Raw genomic sequence first — 17453 nt, 5'->3', positions numbered from 1 at the left:
ATTGTGGTAGCGACGACAGGCGCTGAGATGAGCTCGTTACAACCGCTGCCCCCTGTCTTACCGTAATGCGAGTCGAGGCGGACGTCGTCGCGGTTGCGACAGCAGACGCCGAGACGAGCCCATGACACTGGTGCCCCCCTGTCTTAGCGTAGCGCGAGTCGAGGCGGACGTCATCGCGGTAGCAACGACGGACACCGAGATGAGCCCGTGGCACCGGTGTCCCCCTGTCTTAGCATAACGCGAGTTGAGGCGGACGTCGTTTCGGCAGTGACGACGAACGTCGAGACGAGCACGTGACCCCACTGCTCCCGTGTCTTACTGTAACGCTAGTTGAGGCGTCGTGACGAAGGACGCCGAGATGAGCCCGTGACACCACTCCCCATGTCTTACCGCAATGCTAGTCGAGGCGCCGCGACGACGGACGCCGAGACGAGCCCGTGACACCACTGCCCCCTCTCTTACCGTAACGCTAGTTGAGGCGCCGCGACGAAGGATGCCGAGACAAGCCCGTGACACCACTTCCCCCATCTCTTAGTGTATCGTGAGTCAAGGCTGACGTCGTCGCGGTAACGACGACGGACGCCAAGACGAGCCCATGACACCCTGCCCCTTGTCTTAGCGTAACGCGATTCGAGGCGGATGTAGTCGTGGTAGCGACGACGGACGCCGAGATGAGCCCGTGACACCGCGTCCCTTCTGTCTTAGCGTAACGCAAGTTGAGCCGGACGTCGTCGCGGTAGCGATGACGGATGTCAAGACGAGCCCGTGACACCGTTGCCCCCTGTCTTAGCATTATGCGAGTCGAGGCGTCCGTCGTCGCGGCAACGACGACGGACACCGAGATGAGGCCGTGACAACACTGCCCCCTATCTTAGTGTAACACGAGTCGAGGTGGACATCGTCGCGGCAGCGATGACGGATGCCGAGACGAGTCCTTGACACCATTGCCCCCTGTCTTAGCGTAACGCGAGTCAAAGCACACGTCGTCGCGGCGGACGTCGTTGTGGCACCGAGACGAGCCCGTGACACCACTTCCCCCATGTCTTAGCGTAACGAGAGTCGAGGCGGACGTCGTCGCATCAGCGACGACGGACGCCAAGACGAGTCATGACACCACTGCCCCCCCTCTCTTAGCGTTACGCGAGCCGAGGCGGACGTCATCGCTGTAGCGACGAAGGATGCCAAGACGAGCTCGTTACACCGCTGCCCCCTGTCTTGTTGTTACGCGAGTCGATGCGAACGTCGTAACGGTTGCGACGACAGACGCCGAGACGAGCACCTGACACCGTTGCCCCCTGTCTCCGCGTAACACGAGTCGAGGCGAACGTCGTCGCGGTAGCGACGACGGATGGCGAGACGAGCCCGTGACACCGCTGCTCCCCTGTCTTTGCGTAGCGCGAGTCGAGGCGGACATCATCGCAGTAGCGATGATGAACGCCGAGATGAGCCCGTGACACCGGTGCCCCCCTGTCTTAACGTAACGCGAGTCGAGGCGGACGTCGTCGCGGTGGCGACGACGAACCCCGAAACGAGCCCGTGACATCAGTGCCGCGTTGTCTTAACGTAACGCGAGTTGAGGCGGACGTCATCGCGGTAGCGACGAAGGCGCCGAGATGAGCCTGTTACACCGCTACCCCCTGTCTTACCGTAATGCGAGTCAAGGCGGACACCGTCGCGGTTGCGACGACCAACGCCGAGACGAGCCCGTGACACCAGTGCGCCCCTGTCTTAGCATAACGCGAGTCGAGGCGGAAGTCGTCGCGATAGCGACGACGGACACCGAGACGAGCCCGTGACACCGGTGCCCCCGTGTTTTAGCGTAATGTAAGTCGAGGCGGACGTCGTCGCGGCAATGACGACGGATGCCAAGATGAGCCCGTGACACCACTGCCCCCTGTCTTAGCGTAACGCGAGTCGAGGCGGACGTCGTCGCGGCAGCGACGACGGATGCCGAGAGGAGTACGTGACCCCATTGCCGCCCTGCCTTAGCGTAACGCGAGTCGAGGCGGACGTCTTCGCGGTAGCGACGACGGATGCCGAGACGAGCCCGTGACACTACTGCCCCCATGTCTTAGAGTAACGCGAGTCGAGGCGAACGTCGTCGCGGTAGCGACAACGTATGCTGAGACGAGCCTGTGACAGCACTGCCCCCTATCTTAGCGTAACGCGAGTCGAGGCGGACGTCATTGCGGTAGCGACGACGGACGCAGAGACGCATCCATGACACCACTGCCCCCGTGTCTAAGCGTAACGCGAGTCGAGTCGTACGTCGTCGCGGTAGCGACGACGGACGCCAAGACGAGCCCGTGACACCACTGCCCCCTGTCTTCGCGTAACGCGAGTCGAGGCGGACGTCGTCGCGGTAGCGAGGACGGACGCCGAGACGAGCCCGTGATACCGCTGCCCCCTCTCTTCTCATAACGCGAGTCGAGGCGGACGTCGTCACGGTAGCGACAACGGACGCCGAGACGAGCCCGTGACACCGGTGCCCCCCTGTCTTAGCGTGACGAGAGTCGAGGCGGACGTCGTCGCGGTAGCGACGACGGACACCGAGACGAGCCCGTGACATCGGTGCCCCCTTGTCTTAGCATAACGCGAGTCGAGGCGGACGTCATCGCGGTAGCGATGATGGGTGTCGAGATGAGCCCGTTACACCGCTGCCCCCTTGTCTTACCGTAATGCAAGTGGAGGCGGACGTCGTCGCGGTTGCGATGACGGACGCCGAGACGAGCCCATGACACCGGTTCCCCCATGTCTTAGCGTAATGTAAGACGAGGCGGACATCGTCACGGCAACGACGACGGACGCGGAGACTAGCCCGAGGCACCACTGCCCCTTGTCTTTATATCATGTAAATTAGCGTCCAAAACAAAAGTGTTTGGAAAAGTGGATACATTGGAGATGTATCAACTCCCCAAGGTTAACTCATTGCTTGTACTCAAGCAATTTAGTTGATAAACTGAAAGTAATAAAGAAAAACTTTTACAAACCCTTTTGTTATTGTTTCCATATACAAGGTTAGCTAGTAATCAACTTTTAAGCACAAGTTTTGGAATAAACATACAAATCATAACACTTAGGAACCATGTTTACTCATATCAATGACATAATCAACCAGCAAGCAATAATAATATATCTCCAACACAACATTTTGTCAAACAATCATGATGTAATATGATAAAATGGTATCTCTCTAGACCTTTCTGAGACAATAAAATATAAATGCAGAGCACCCATGCATGAAGTTCAACCAGTGACTAAACATTTTAATTCATAGTGGTAGAGATCCAGTCATTCTCAAATCCAACAATAACTAGACACAATGCATAACAATTACAATAGCGCTCTCACGACTGGTGCATTAAGTAAGAAGATGATGACTCGAATAAAACAAAAATGACATAAAAGCAAATAGAATTAAAGTTAAAAAGAATGTCCCTTCGCACAGATAAACAATGATTGGTAGAGGTGCCATAGCTCATGGTATAAAACATAGAGGAATATAATTTTGCATGACGTGTTTTTCATGTCAACGTCACGGCAAAGGATTTCGAGATCTTCCATGCTAAAAAAGTTAATAGCGGTTCCCAAGCAGAATGAAGTTTTTACCCCCCTCCATCAATCAAACACATTCCATGGTATTAGTGACCGTTCCGTCGCTTCATGAGCGGTACGAGCACACAAAACATATGATTATTTGAAGGTTTTAAAGTTGACACATGCAAATTTACTTGAAACGACAGTTTGATAACACATATAGGTAGATATGATGTACTCCGTGAAATGACTTTGGCTTAAGGGATTTGGATGCACAAGCAATATTCTCGCTTAGTACATATGAAAGCTAGCACATAGAGTGAGAAGTGACCAACTAGATAGCGACAACGGTCATAGTTATGCACTGAGAATAATCAACGTTTTAACACGATCATGAGTAGGATATAAACACTTTGAACATAAATATCATAGATGCTTTATTGGATTTGAATCTATTACATGCCTCTAACACGTGCCAAGTCAAACTACTTGAATACTTTAGAGGAGGATACCATCCTAACATACTACATCATAATGATTTTAATGGATGGTGATATCAAGATAAAATATTACCCACTCCTAGCTACTTAAGCATGGCATGAGCAACTACGATCTCTAATTTTCATCACAAATATGTTCACTCATGATACGTTGAGTGAAGACTTATGAGCTAAATATATATACAAAAAAACAAGACTTCATACCTGCTTTTCTTCTATCACGAGGACTTCATCAAACTTTCATCATAATTGCCTTTCAATTGCATCATCAAATGATGTGATAATAATAATAGTGTAGGACTATTGTGGATTAAGGTGGAATCTGCTACTTTTTTCTTAAAAGGAGAAGACGAGATAAAATTGGCTCTTCATTGGATTGATAACACAGGAAATATGAGCAAGTTGACAACTCATGCAGATCCTCTCCTCATGCCAACTCAAAGAGAGAAAAGAAATTCATGGAAACACACTAAAATATTATTGGAGTTTTTATTTTTTAAAGAAAAAGAAAGAATAGAAAAAATAGGAAACAAGAAAAACTATTACACGGGAAAGCTCCCAACAAACAAAGAAGAATATGAAATGTTTTTTGGTTTTCTTTTTAATAATAGAAACTAGATAAGGAGGAAACCAATCCAAAAAGAAGTAATAAATAGTTTTTGATTTTTGAAAGTTTTTCAAACACACAAAAGTATGCAAAAAATAAAACTAAACATGGATATATAATGAAAGAGGATGAACGCTGATAACTGGAACGAATGTATGATACGTGAATGTAATTTCGATGAGAAATCCGTACTCCCCTAAGCTTATGATTTTGACCTAACTTGGTCTATGGCCACGGTTGGCGTGGATAGAACTCATGGAGGTAGTTCGGGTTATATTCCCCAGCGCCTTGTGGGCTACCTCATTACGGCGTCAGTCCCTCTGCCATCTTGTACGCCTAGGCATCCTCCTCAAGTATAAATATCTTTGTTTTTCCTGAAAGCTCAAGAAGGCCGGAGCAGGAAAAACAATATGGATAACACGATTCTTGTTAATGATTAGACTGTATAGGAATGGTGAAGTCTCTCTTTCTAGAAACAGACAACCCTCCATGGACTCATAATCAAGGTAGCTAGGTGGTAACAGGGAATCATTTTCTCTAATGGATACATCAAGAGAAGTATCTAAATAAGTAGCATAAACACCATCAACAATATCACCAACTAGAGAGTTGTTACGTAAGCGACGTGCAATGATGGATCGCATGTTAAATTTTTTATCACTTAATACCACGCTTTTAAGAATGATTAAACCAGATGCACACAAGGTACTGAGGTCATGTTTGCAATTTACGCATCTTCCTATGAATAGAGCAAAATAGTGGATTGCAGGAAAATGAATGCTACGAATCCTAGCTTGTGTTATGCCTCTAGTTTCACCTCGAGTAGTATTCATGAGAAATTCATTCAATCAGATTTATGAGGTTCAAGGCAAGTTCCCCAAATACAAGCCACACTAAATTCTTGAACTTTCATGCGAAAAGCTTTATCGTATAAGTCAAATATAACATCATGAGAGGAGTGATGAGATACATACCTAAACCTCCACACAAAGGAATTAGTGAGATCATGGTATTCCGGACACTTATCTGATAAGAAGTTCGTAAGCTCTACATTGTCTATGTACATATCAAGTTCTTCCTTGACGCCGGCTGTGAGCATGAAGGCATCATACGGCCATTGACACAGTTTCACAAGGGCATCGTTCGAGATCTGGCTCACGAATTATGGCCCTTGGGGATATCTTGCTCGAAGAACACTCGTGGAATACTCTCCTAAACATTCTACCTTTCTCTGAAAAGTTTGTGAATTTTTAGCCCCTCAAAATAAAAGTGAACAAAACTTAACTAAATTGATAGCAACTACTCCCACAAGTGTCTAGAGGCTATATAATGCATGAAAACGACTTTGAACCATACAAATTCAACATGCAAGCTCATATACATGGTCACCAACATTAGCAAAATTTGCACATAAAGCAATGGAACAAAAACTATTTGGACCATTAGTGGAGTTACATACCAAGGAGCAATTCCTCAAAACAGTTTTAGAAACGGACTCTGAGCAAAGATATCAAAAATCAATCGAAAATGAGCAAGAAAATGGGTTAGGAGGCAAAGGTGGTTTTTTTTTCTCGAGGTAGGAGAATGCAATGGGCTGGTGCACTAAGTGAGGTGGCCCGTGTGGGACACACGAGCTCATTAGGCCCGTCCTGTGAGCTCGTGGCTTACAGGCACACCACCTGGTGTGTGTTAAGTGCCAGAAATTCTTAAATATTCGAGAAACAATCATACTAAATATTCAGGTCATTCTGAGGACTTCAATTTTGGGACATTTTTATTACACAGAAAATTCCGAAAACGAACTAAATATGGTTATTAACTTTATTAACGTAATAAAAATAGAAAAATTCCTACAATGACAGAAGGTTATGCTTACTGAACTCATTTACCTTATGTCTACCGAAAGAAATTCATTAACACGGTTGATTAAGTCTTATTAACGCACCCCTTCCGATTAACATAAAACTGAAGAATTTTCTTATAGCATTAAGTTACCTCAACCAGAATATGCATGGTTCGATTAGTAATAATTTTATATTTCCTTTAGAAAACGTAAGAGGGGATTCAAAACTTCCTACAGCAACTGTCATGATTTTTTCAATGAAGTTGATACTATTCATTTGATTTTGTTTTTTTGAAAAGTGTATCATATGCTTTTTGCCGTTGGCATGAAAAGTAACCTTGCTTTTGTTGTAATTAATAACAACCCCTACACTGTTTAGAAAAGGTCTATCAAGGATAATCAATATATTGTGCATGGTAATATGTTCGTGCCGTTGATCTCTCTAGATGACTCCTAATATGGACATTGTGTCTTGGTCCTCCTATAAGAATGGCAATTTCTGCTTGGAAGAGGATGTTGCCGAGCCTCATGACCAAGGGATTTGGATACCTCATTTTCTTTTCTTTGAAAATCTAAACTTTTCTCTAGCGACTACTTTAAGATGGTGTTCTAACTAGATTTAACACGAGTAAAAGGAATTGGCATTGTTCTTCCTTATGTTCCTTTTGTGATGAAATAGAAACAGCTTAACACTTATTTTTCAACTTGGGGAGTCCTAGGGTACGTTTTGGAACTTCTTGTGCCTGGTTTCATGCCTTTTCCCCCGTTTTGGTGATATGTTCCATGTGGTGGCTTAGCTGCTTTCCGATGTATTTTTTGATTTACTATGAACAAAGTTAATTTTGCTAAGCATGAGCTGAGATCTCCCCTGAAGGTTGTACTCCCTCCGTTCCTAAATATAAGTCTGTTAAGAGATTACAGCAGTGGTCTACATACAAAGCAAAATGAGTTAATCTGTATTCTAAAGTATGTCTATATACATCCATATGTAGTCTACTAGTGGAATCTCTAAAAAGACTTGTATTTAGGAACGGAGGGAGTATGTGTTATGTGCTCTTTCCTTTTATCATGGGCAGGTCTACAAAATGAAAGATGACAAGATAATTCTGAAGAATGGTGCAACTAAACAAATGAACAAAGCGTTGACGCTGATGCATGATGAAATGGGAAGATCCCGTGGTATGTAATGAGCTTTATAAAAATGGTTAGTTCGGTTGAGCAGACAGAGCCGGTGCAATGAACTGCAGGTGAAAATCAGTAGTACAAGTAGATCATAAGATTGCAAAGACACACCAACCGTATAAGAACGTAATGCTAGATAGAACAGTCATACTCTACATTTTGTCCAGCGCGATCTTAACTACGTACATACGTACAGATATGTTGATTTCATCACGTACAGCACACTAATTATTGTTTATTTTACTACTAAACCATGATGAGGATATCGAGAACTGAAGAGGATGCATGCATGCGACAGCGAGGTAACGACTAACGAGAGGTGCAGTCAAAAAGATAGCACGCAGCACTCATCAGCTTGCTGATGAAGCTCACACTGCGCAGAGGAAGACGGCGTGGTAGAGGACGAGCGTGACGCGGTGCTCGTTGCTCATGCAGAAGCCCACGCTGACGGCGGCCACCCCTCGGACGGCGTTGTAGAGGGCGTAGGCGTTGAAGCCACCGAGAGCGTGCACGAAGAGAGCGAGGAGCCGGGCCATCCCGCGGCCGAATGCCGTCACGAGCACCCAGGCTGCCCCCGCGGTGGCCGCTTGCGCCGCCCCGGTGAGGAGCATGACCAGCGCCTCGAAGCGCATGCCCAGCTCCTGCTCCGGCGTGGCGCCGCAGTTCGCCGTCCTCAGCGCGGCATCAGTCTATACGTACAGGGACCAGCCAGTCCATGAGTGCCCGAGATTATCCCACCCGGCCGAGAGAAGAAATGAAAACAAGGCGATTTTGATCGATCACACGTAATTCGTACTACGTACGTACCTGCGGCTGGAGATCTGCCGGGTTGAGGGCGACGGCGTAGGGCGCGAAGGCGGCCATGGCCAGGCCGAGGACGACATGCGCCGCCGCCACCGCGCGCACGCCCATCCCTTGCTGCAGCTGCCACGCGCCTCCTCCAGCACCAGCAGCAGCAGCAGGAGGAAAAATTCCCGACACAAGGAGCTAGCTAGCGCGACTGCACCACTGCCTGTGCTCTCAAGGACTGAAGCTAGATGTCAATCAATGGTATAAATACACACACGCTCGATGGGGGACGCAACTACCAGTGCCAGCTGCACTGCAGATGGATTTATCGAGATTACTTACTTTGGTGAACAAGGCGTAGGCACCACCTTATTTCGGCAACCTAGCTTTTACTAATGCATCATGCATGTGTAGTGATTCAGACGCATCTCATATCTCTCACCACGCATGCGTGTATGCGCTGCATTTTTTGGCCGACGATAAGGTTGCAGAAGCTACTATAAAAGAACGATTTTCTCGAATATTACTATATAAGAACGATGATAGCTTGAGAAACATTTGAGATTAATGGTTGCAACAGCTAGTGGCCGGCGCATGCATGCAGTTCCTGGAAAGAAGACAACGCATGCCACATCGATGTGCACGTCATTCCTTACCGTGTGTCTTGAGGTACCCCACTATATATGATCTCTCTATCGATCGAATCCGAAATTAGGTTGCAGCGAGGAGACACTCTGGAGGTCGGTCAGTTGCACGTCCCACTCAATGTGCTTGATTCGGACGAAAAGGCGTAACGCTGGTTACGTAGGGACACACAATACACGCGGTACAGTACTAAGAACTAGACAAACTAAGGTCTTGATTGATCGGCTTCATTGATCGCAACTCTTTTTACTGGATTTTTTTAGGGAATTTTTAGTGGTTAGATGGTGCATAACATTGTTAAACTAACCGTCATAACATTAGATGGTGCATAACATTGTTAAACTAACCTTAGGCGCCACCACAATAGCCATCAAAAGAAAAAAAATGATAAATCACTTCCATCGAGTTCGAGACGACTTCACTTCTGATATGCAGTTTAGCGGATCTTTAAAATGGCTTGCCAAAGGCGAAACCATAACCGCCCAGCTCTTAAGTACAACACTTGAGCAATGACAAATTTGTCCCCTTAAAAAAAAGTAATGATAAACTTGGGTTATTTTAGGGGAATAAAATTGGGTATCTATCTTTTCTAAATGTAAAGCATGTAAATCCTATTTCTCTGGTAGGACTCTAACCACGCATGACTTGAAGAAACCGGCAAAGCCGCGTCGGCAGTTATGGAACCAAGGCTTCTGGAGCGCCTCTGCTGCAGTAAGCCGCTTCTCCGGGTTGCTCTCCAATATCCCGCTGAGCACCTCGAAGCCGGCTGCCGACAACTTGCGACTGGGAAACTTGTGTCGAAGGCGACTGATGCCTCTGCCACCAGGCAGCTTCGATTTTTGGCCTGACGCTACCCCTGAGTATCCAGACCAGTCCTTGATCCCCTCTGTGCCGACGATGCCAAACACTTTAGCCATGATGTCTATGTCCGACTCACCATCGAATGTGGAGACGCCGGTGTCCGAGAGGAGGTCGGCCATTATGCATCCAAGCCCCCACGTGTCCACGCGATCGTCGTACTGGCAAGAGTGCAGGAGGAGCTCCGGTGCGCTGTACGGTGTCAGGATAGTCACCTCCGGCTGTCTTTTGCTCCGTCCTTTCATGGACATCCCGAAACCGCCGATCTTGTAGACTATGCGGTCCTCCTTGAGCTCGCCGCTAACATCGGCTTCGACGGGCCCCTTCTTGGGCTTCTGCTTCCTGTCCTCGGTGCCGTCGTCGAGGAGCACGTTCTCCGGCTTGATGTTGAGGTGCAGGACGCCCACGGCGTGCACGGCCGTCACCCCCTCCACGAGCTGCTTCATAATCCGACGCACCTCGTCCTCGGAGAAGGGCCTACGACGACGGACCCGGCGCTGCATGTAGCCACGTAGGTTGAGGTGCCCGACGTAGTCCATCACGATGAAAGAATCGCTAGCCTCGCGTTGGCATGCGGCAACGCAGGTTGCGCGGCGCTGCACGATCGAGGGGATGCCGCGGCACGCGCCCAGGCACATGGACTCCCGCATGACCTCCGGCAGGCCGGAAATAATGAAGCCGTCGTCGCCGCTCCCGCTGAGCCGCTTGACGGCGACGATCAGGTTGTCCTCGGTGTCCCACGCCTTGAACACTTCACCGTTGATGCCCTCACCCAGCTTCTCCAGCCGCTCGTACCGCGCCATGGTGAGAGGCCAGGCTGCCTCTTTCTTTCCAGCGGAAGCCGCCATGGCGTCCGGGCCAGTGCACGCAGGTTCGATCGCCAGGGAGGCAACTGACGAGTCAAGGCAGGGAGGTGGATCACTGACGAGTTGACGTATATATAACATATGCCATGGGCTGCGGGCGACATCTGAACTCGGAGTGGAAACCGATCTTCTCACGAATCCTCTGCTGGCCTCCTCATTCGCGCTCTCTCTCCTAAGCCTTCTGTCTTCTGTTCCGGTGTTGCAGTCCGCAGAGGCGATGGCATCGAGCAGCTCCGCCAACTTCTCCGTGCGCGGCCGCCGATGCAGCTTCGCCTCCACTCCCTCGCCTGCAGCGGTGGTGGTCCACGGTGCCGTCACCATCTTCCTCGGCAGGAGCAACGCGCCCGACGCTGCTCTGCTGTTGCCGTCAACCGCTGCTTCGCCTGTATCGTCCCAACTCAGACATCGCTGTAGCGGCCAATACGGCGAGGCGCCGTCGACGCAAAGGCAGCGCGAGGACCAGAGGCCGCAGCGGCCAACACGGCGAGGCGCCGCGCCCGCACAAGCACCGCGTGGTCAGCGGCCACTACGGCGAGGCGTGGTCCGGCGGCCGTAGCCCTCGCGCTCGACCTTGCTCCTGTTCATGCCCGGGCTCTCGACCCGCATCACCAAGTTTCCCCCCTTCCCTCTTCCTTCCAATGAGTCCATAGCTGACGGCCGCCACCCTCTCCGAGCTCACGAACACCCAGATTTGACAGGGAACAGCAAATGGATGCCCTTTTCTTTTGCAGCTCTGCTATGATAAATCATGGCTAGGTAGTTCCCTTCACGCACAGCTTTGCTCACTTTCAGCATGACGAGGAAGAAGATGATTTGATTATTTTGGAAGGACTAATCCAGTGAGGATGCTTGACTAGAAAATAGAATGAATGTGGATCTGAAAAGTGAAGAAAAGAAGACCACCTTGGTGTCTCTGCTCAGATTTTGTAGGGGAATCTCTGAACCAAAAGATGAATTGCATCTTGGTAATTCAGAGCAGCAAAAAATTCAGAGGAGCAACACTCTGCTCTGAATAGAGATCAGGAGAAAATCACACCTGCAAGCCACCAATTCTGCAGATCATAACAGGAGCAGCAACAGGACAATCCATTTTGCAAGCCTCAATTGACAAATTCTGTTCCTGTAGAATAAAGATCAGGAGCACATCTGCTCCTTTAGAGAGAAAAACAAAGAAAGCATCAATAATTTGCATGTTCTGGCATTAATCCCAGCTTGTTTTTCCTTGATCTATTTTCAATGAACTGTATTGCTAATTTGCTATGTTCTGATATTAATCTCAGCTTGTCTTTTCTCACTAGTATGTTCATTGATCTCAGCTTGATCTATTCATTATCTCTGAATTTCTAAATAGAGTCTACATACTGCAATTTTTTTTAAACTACTGAATTATGTTGTACTATGAGTTATCTTGGAATATCAAATCTCAGCTAGATAGAGTTAGATGCAGTATATTAGATGGAGCTAGATGTAGCACTGCCAAAATTCAAAATTGTTTCAGTGAATAGACATAAACGACTAGCAATTCATTTTGTAAAGGGAATCTCTGAACCAGTGGCATTTCTGGAACCAATAGAAGAAATGCAACTCTGTACCAATAGAAGAAATGCATCTCTGAACCATTGCGTTTTTAGGTTTGCTCCTGATCTTTATAATGTTGGCAGCAGTTCACAAGGCCAGTGTTCAAAATATCTTAGGACCTGTTTGAGTGTGCATTGATGTTCTTATCTTTGGCAGCAGCAGCTCACAAGGCCATTGTTAAAAATATTTTAGGTTTGCTGTTCTCATACTGTTCTGGGTGTGCAATCATGTTCTTAGCGTAACGCGAGTCGAGCGGTAGCGACGACGGACGCCGAGACGATCCCGTGACACCACTGACCCCCTGTCTTAGCGTAACGCGAGTCGAGGCGGACGTGTCGCTACTGGGACGACGGACGCTGAGACGAGCCCATGACACCACTGCCCCCTGTCTTACCGTTCCACGAGTCGAGACGCCGCGACGACGGATGCAGAGACGAGCCCGTGACACCACTACCCCCCTGTCTTAGCGTAAAGCGAGTCGAGGCGGACGTCGTCGCGGTAGCGAAGACGGACGCCGAGACGAGCCCATAACACCGCTGCCCCCTGTCTTAGCGTAATGCGAGTTGAGGCGAACGTCGTCGCTACCTGGACACCGAGATGAGCCCGTGACACCACTGCCCCCCTGTCTTACCGTAACGCTAGTCGAGGCGCCGCGACGAAGGACGCCTAGACGAGCCCGGGACACCACTGCCCCCATCTTAGCGTAACGCGAGTCGAGGCGGACGTCGTCGCGGTAACGACGACGGACGCCGAGACGAGCCCGTGACACCACTGCCCCCCTGTCTTAGCGTAACGCGAGTCGAGGCGGATGTAGTCGCGGTAGCGACGGCGGACGCCGAGACGAGCCCGTGACACCGCCTCCCCCTGTCTTAGCGTAACGCGAGTCGAGGCGGACGTCGTCGCGGTAGCGACGACGGATGACGATACGAGCCCAGGACACCGCTGCCCCCCTGTCTTAGCGTTACGCGAGTTGAGGCGGACGTCGTCGCGGCAGCGACGACGGCCGCCGAGACGAGCCGTGACACCACTGCCTCCCTGTCTTAGCATAACACGAGTCGAGGGGGACGTCGTCGCGGCAGCGACGACGGACGCCGAGACGAGTCCGTGACACCACTGCCCCTGTCTTAGCGTAACGTGAGTCAAAGTGGACGTTGTCGTGGCGCCGAGACGAGCCCGTGACACCACTTCCCCCCTGTCTTAGCATAACGCGAGTCGAGGCGAACATCGTCGTGTCAGCGACAACGGACGCCGAGACGAGCCCGTGACACCACTGCCCCTGTCTTAGCATAACGCGAGCCGAGGCGGACGTCATCGCGGTAGCGACAACGGACGCCGAGATGAGCTCGTTACACCGCTGCCCCCCTGTCTTACCGTTACGCGAGTCGAGGCGGATGTCGTAGCGGTTGCGACGACGGACGCCGAGACGAGCTCGTGACACCGGTGCCCCCTTGTCTTAGCGTAACGCGAGTAGAGGCGGACGTCATCGCGGTAGCGACGACGGGCGCTGAGATGAGCCCGTTACACCGCTGCCCCCTGTCTTACCGTAATGTGAGTCGAGGCGGACGTCGTTGCGGTTGCGACAACGGAAGCCGAGACGAGCCCGTGACACCAGTGCCCCCTGTCTTAGCGTAGCGTGAGTCGAGGCGGACGTCATCGCGGTAGCGACGACGGACGCTGAGATGAGCCCGTGATACCGGTGCCCCTCTATCTTAGCGTAACGCGAGTCGAGGCCGGCGTCGTTGCGGCAGCGACGACGGACACAGAGACGAGCACGTGACCCCACTGCTCCCCTGTCTTACCGTAACGCTAGTCGAGGCGCCGCGACGAAGGACGCCGAGACGAGCCCATGACACCACTCCCCCAGTCTTACCGTAACGCTAGTCGAGGCGCCGCGACGGCGGACGCCGAGACGAGCCCGTGACACCACTGCCCCCTGTCTTACCGTAACGCTAGTCGAGGCGCCGCGACGAATGATGCTAAGACGAGCCCGTGACACCACTGCCCCCATCTCTTAGCATATCACGAGTCGAGGCGGACGTCGTCGCGGTAACGACGACGGACGCCGAGACGAGCCCGTGACACCCTACCCCTGTCTTAGCGTAACGCGAGTCGAGGTGGATGTAATCGCGGCAGCGACGACGGACGCCGAGACGAGCCCGTGACACCGCCTCCCCCTTGTCTTAACGTAACGCGAGTCGAGCCGGACGTCGTCGCGGTAGCGACGACGGATGTCGAGACGAGCCCGTGACACCATTGCCCCCGTCTTAGCATTACGCGAGTCGAGGCGGACGTCGTCGCGGCAGCGACGAAGGACGCCGTGACGAGCGCGTGACAACACTGCCCCCTATATTAGAGTAACGCGAGTCGAGGCGGACGTCGTCGCGGCAGCGACAACGACCGCCGAGACGAGCCGGGACACCACTGCCTCCCTGTCTTAGCGTAACGCGAGTCACGGTGGACGTCGCCGCGGCAGCGATATCGGACGCCGAGACGAGTCTGTGACACCATTGCCCCCTTGTCTTAGCGTAACGCGAGTCGAAGCGGACATTGTCGTGGTGCCGAGACGAGCACTTGACACCACTGCCCCCTGTTTTAGCGTAACGCGAGCTGAGGCGGACGTCACACCGGTAGCGACGACGGACGCCGAGACGAGCTCGTAACACCGCTGCCCCCAGTCTTACTGTTACATGAGTCGAGGCGGACGTCGTAGCGGTTGTGACGACGGACGCCGAGATGAGCCCTTGACACCGTTGCCCCTGTCTTCGTGTAACGCGAGTCGAGGCGGACGTCGTCGCGGTAGCGACGACGGATGCCGAGACGAACCCGTGACACCGCTGCCCCCCTGTCTTCGCGTAACGCGAGTCGAGGCGGACGTCGTCGCGGTAGCGACGATGGACACCGAGACGAGCCCGTGACACCGGTGCCCCCCTATCTTAGCGTAACACGAGTCGAGGCGGACGTCGTCGCGGTAGCGACGACGGACCCCGAGACGAGCCCGTGACATTGGTGCCCCCTTGTCTTAGCGTAACGCGAGTCGAGGCGGACGTCCTCCCTGTCTTAGTGTAACACGAGTCGAGGTGGACGTCATCGCGGCAGCCACGACGAACGCCGAGACGAGTCTGTGACACCACTGCCCCCTTTCTTAGCATAAGGCGAGTCAAAGCGAACGTCGTAGCGGCGGACGTCCTCGTGGCGTCGAGACGAGCCCGTGCCACCACTTCCCCCCACGAGTCTAGGCGGACGTCATTGCGTCAGCGACGACGGACGACGGGACGAGCCCGTGACACCACTGCCCCCCTGTCTTAGCGTAGCACGAGCTGACGCGGACGTCATCGCGGTAGCGACGACGGATGCCGAGACGAGCTCGTTAAACCGCTGTCCCCCTATCTTACCTTTACGCGAGTCGAGGCGGACGTCGTAGCGGTTGCGACGACGGACGCCGAGACGAGCCCGTGACACCGCTGCCCCCTGTCTTCCTGTAATGCGAGTCGAGGCGGATGTCGTCGCGGTAGCGCCGACGGACGCTGAAACGAGCCCGTGACACTGGTGCCCCCCTGTTTTAGCGTAACGCGAGTTGAGGCGGACGTCGTCGCGGTAGCGACGACGGACCCCGAGACGAGCCCGTGACATCGGTGCCCCCTTGTCTTAGCGTAACGCGAGTCGATGTGGACATCATCGCGGTAGCGACGACGGGCGCCGAGATGAGCCCGTTACATCGCTGCCCCCTGTCTTACCGTAACGCGAGTCGAGGCGGACGTCGTCGCGGTTGCGACAACGGACGCCGAGACGAGTCCGTGACACTGGTGCCCCCCTGTCTTAACGTAGCGCAAGTCGAGGCGGACGTCGTCACGGTAGCAATGACGGACGCCGAGACGAGCCCGTGGCACCGGTGCCCCCTGTCTTAGCGTAACGCGAGTCGAGGCGGTCGTCGTTGCGGCAGCGACGACGGACGCCGAGACGAGCACGTGACCCCACTGCTCCCTGATGACCCACAAGTACAGGGGATCAATCGTAGTCCTTTCTATAAGTAAGAGTGTCTAACACAACGAGGAGCAGAAGGCTCTGATAAACGGTTTTCAGCAAGGTAATAACTGCAAGCACTGAAAGTAGCGGTAACAAGTGATGGTGTAGTGAGGTGAAATGTAGCAAGCAAAAAGTAACAAGTAACAAGTAGTAGCAACGGTGCAGCAAGTGGCTCAATCCCTTTTGTAGCAAGGGTCAAGCCTGAACAAAGTCTTATAGGAGGAAAAACGCTCCCGAGGACACACGGGAATTTCTGTCATGCTATTTTCATCATGTTCATGTGATTCGCGTTCGTTACTTTGATAGTTTGATATGTGGGTGGACCGGCGCTTGGGTACTGCCCTTACTTGGGCAAGCATCCCACTTATGACTAACCCCTCTCGCAAGCATCCGCAACTACGAAAGAAGAATTAAGACAACGTCTAACCATAGCATTAAACTAGTGGATCCAAATCAGCTCCTTACGAAGCAACTCATAGACTGGGGTTTAAGCTTCTGTCACTCCGTCAACACATCATCTACTTACTACTCCCCAATGCCTTCCTATAGTCCCAAATATGGTGAAGTGTTATATAGTTGACGTTCACATAACACCACTAGAGGAAAAGACAACATACAACATATCAAAGTACCGAACGAATATCAAATTCACATGACTATTATTAGCATGACTTATCCCATGTCCTCAGGAACAAAAGTAACTACTCACAAAGCATAATCATAATCATGATCAGAGGTGTAATGAATAGCATCAAGGATCTGAACATAAACTCTTCCACCAAGTAATCCAACTAGCATCAACTACAAAGAGTAATCAACACTACTAGCAACCTTACAAGTGCCAATCGGAGTCGCGAGACGGAGGTTGGTTACAAGAGATGAACTAGGGATTGGAGAGGAGATGGTGTTGATGAAGATGTTGATGAAGATGCCTCCCCTCCGAAGAGAGGAGTGTTGGTGATGACGATGGCGACGATTTCCCCCTCCGGGAGGGAAGTTTCCCCGGCAGGATCGTCCTGCCGGAG

General features: G+C 51.4%; 1 protein-coding gene across 1 annotated transcript; it reads right to left on the bottom strand.

Moving 5' to 3' along the window:
* Positions 1-9714: 9714 nt before the first annotated feature.
* LOC123409003 (putative cyclin-dependent kinase F-2) lies at positions 9715-10809 on the bottom strand. Its single transcript, XM_045102009.1, has one exon. It carries the CDS (start codon positions 10807-10809, stop codon positions 9715-9717), a length of 1095 nt encoding a protein of 364 aa, XP_044957944.1.
* Between the last annotated feature and the right edge of the window lie 6644 nt (positions 10810-17453).

The sequence above is a fragment of the Hordeum vulgare genome, chromosome 7H (genome assembly GCF_904849725.1).
Source record: "Hordeum vulgare subsp. vulgare chromosome 7H, MorexV3_pseudomolecules_assembly, whole genome shotgun sequence".
NCBI lineage: Eukaryota > Viridiplantae > Streptophyta > Magnoliopsida > Poales > Poaceae > Hordeum > Hordeum vulgare.
This window is presented reverse-complemented; position numbering and strand designations above follow the sequence as displayed.

Coding starts and splice junctions, on each gene's coding strand:
- LOC123409003 (XM_045102009.1), bottom strand. CDS start 10,809: ATGGCGGCTTCCGCTGGAAAGAAAGAGGCAGCCTGGCCTCTCACCATG.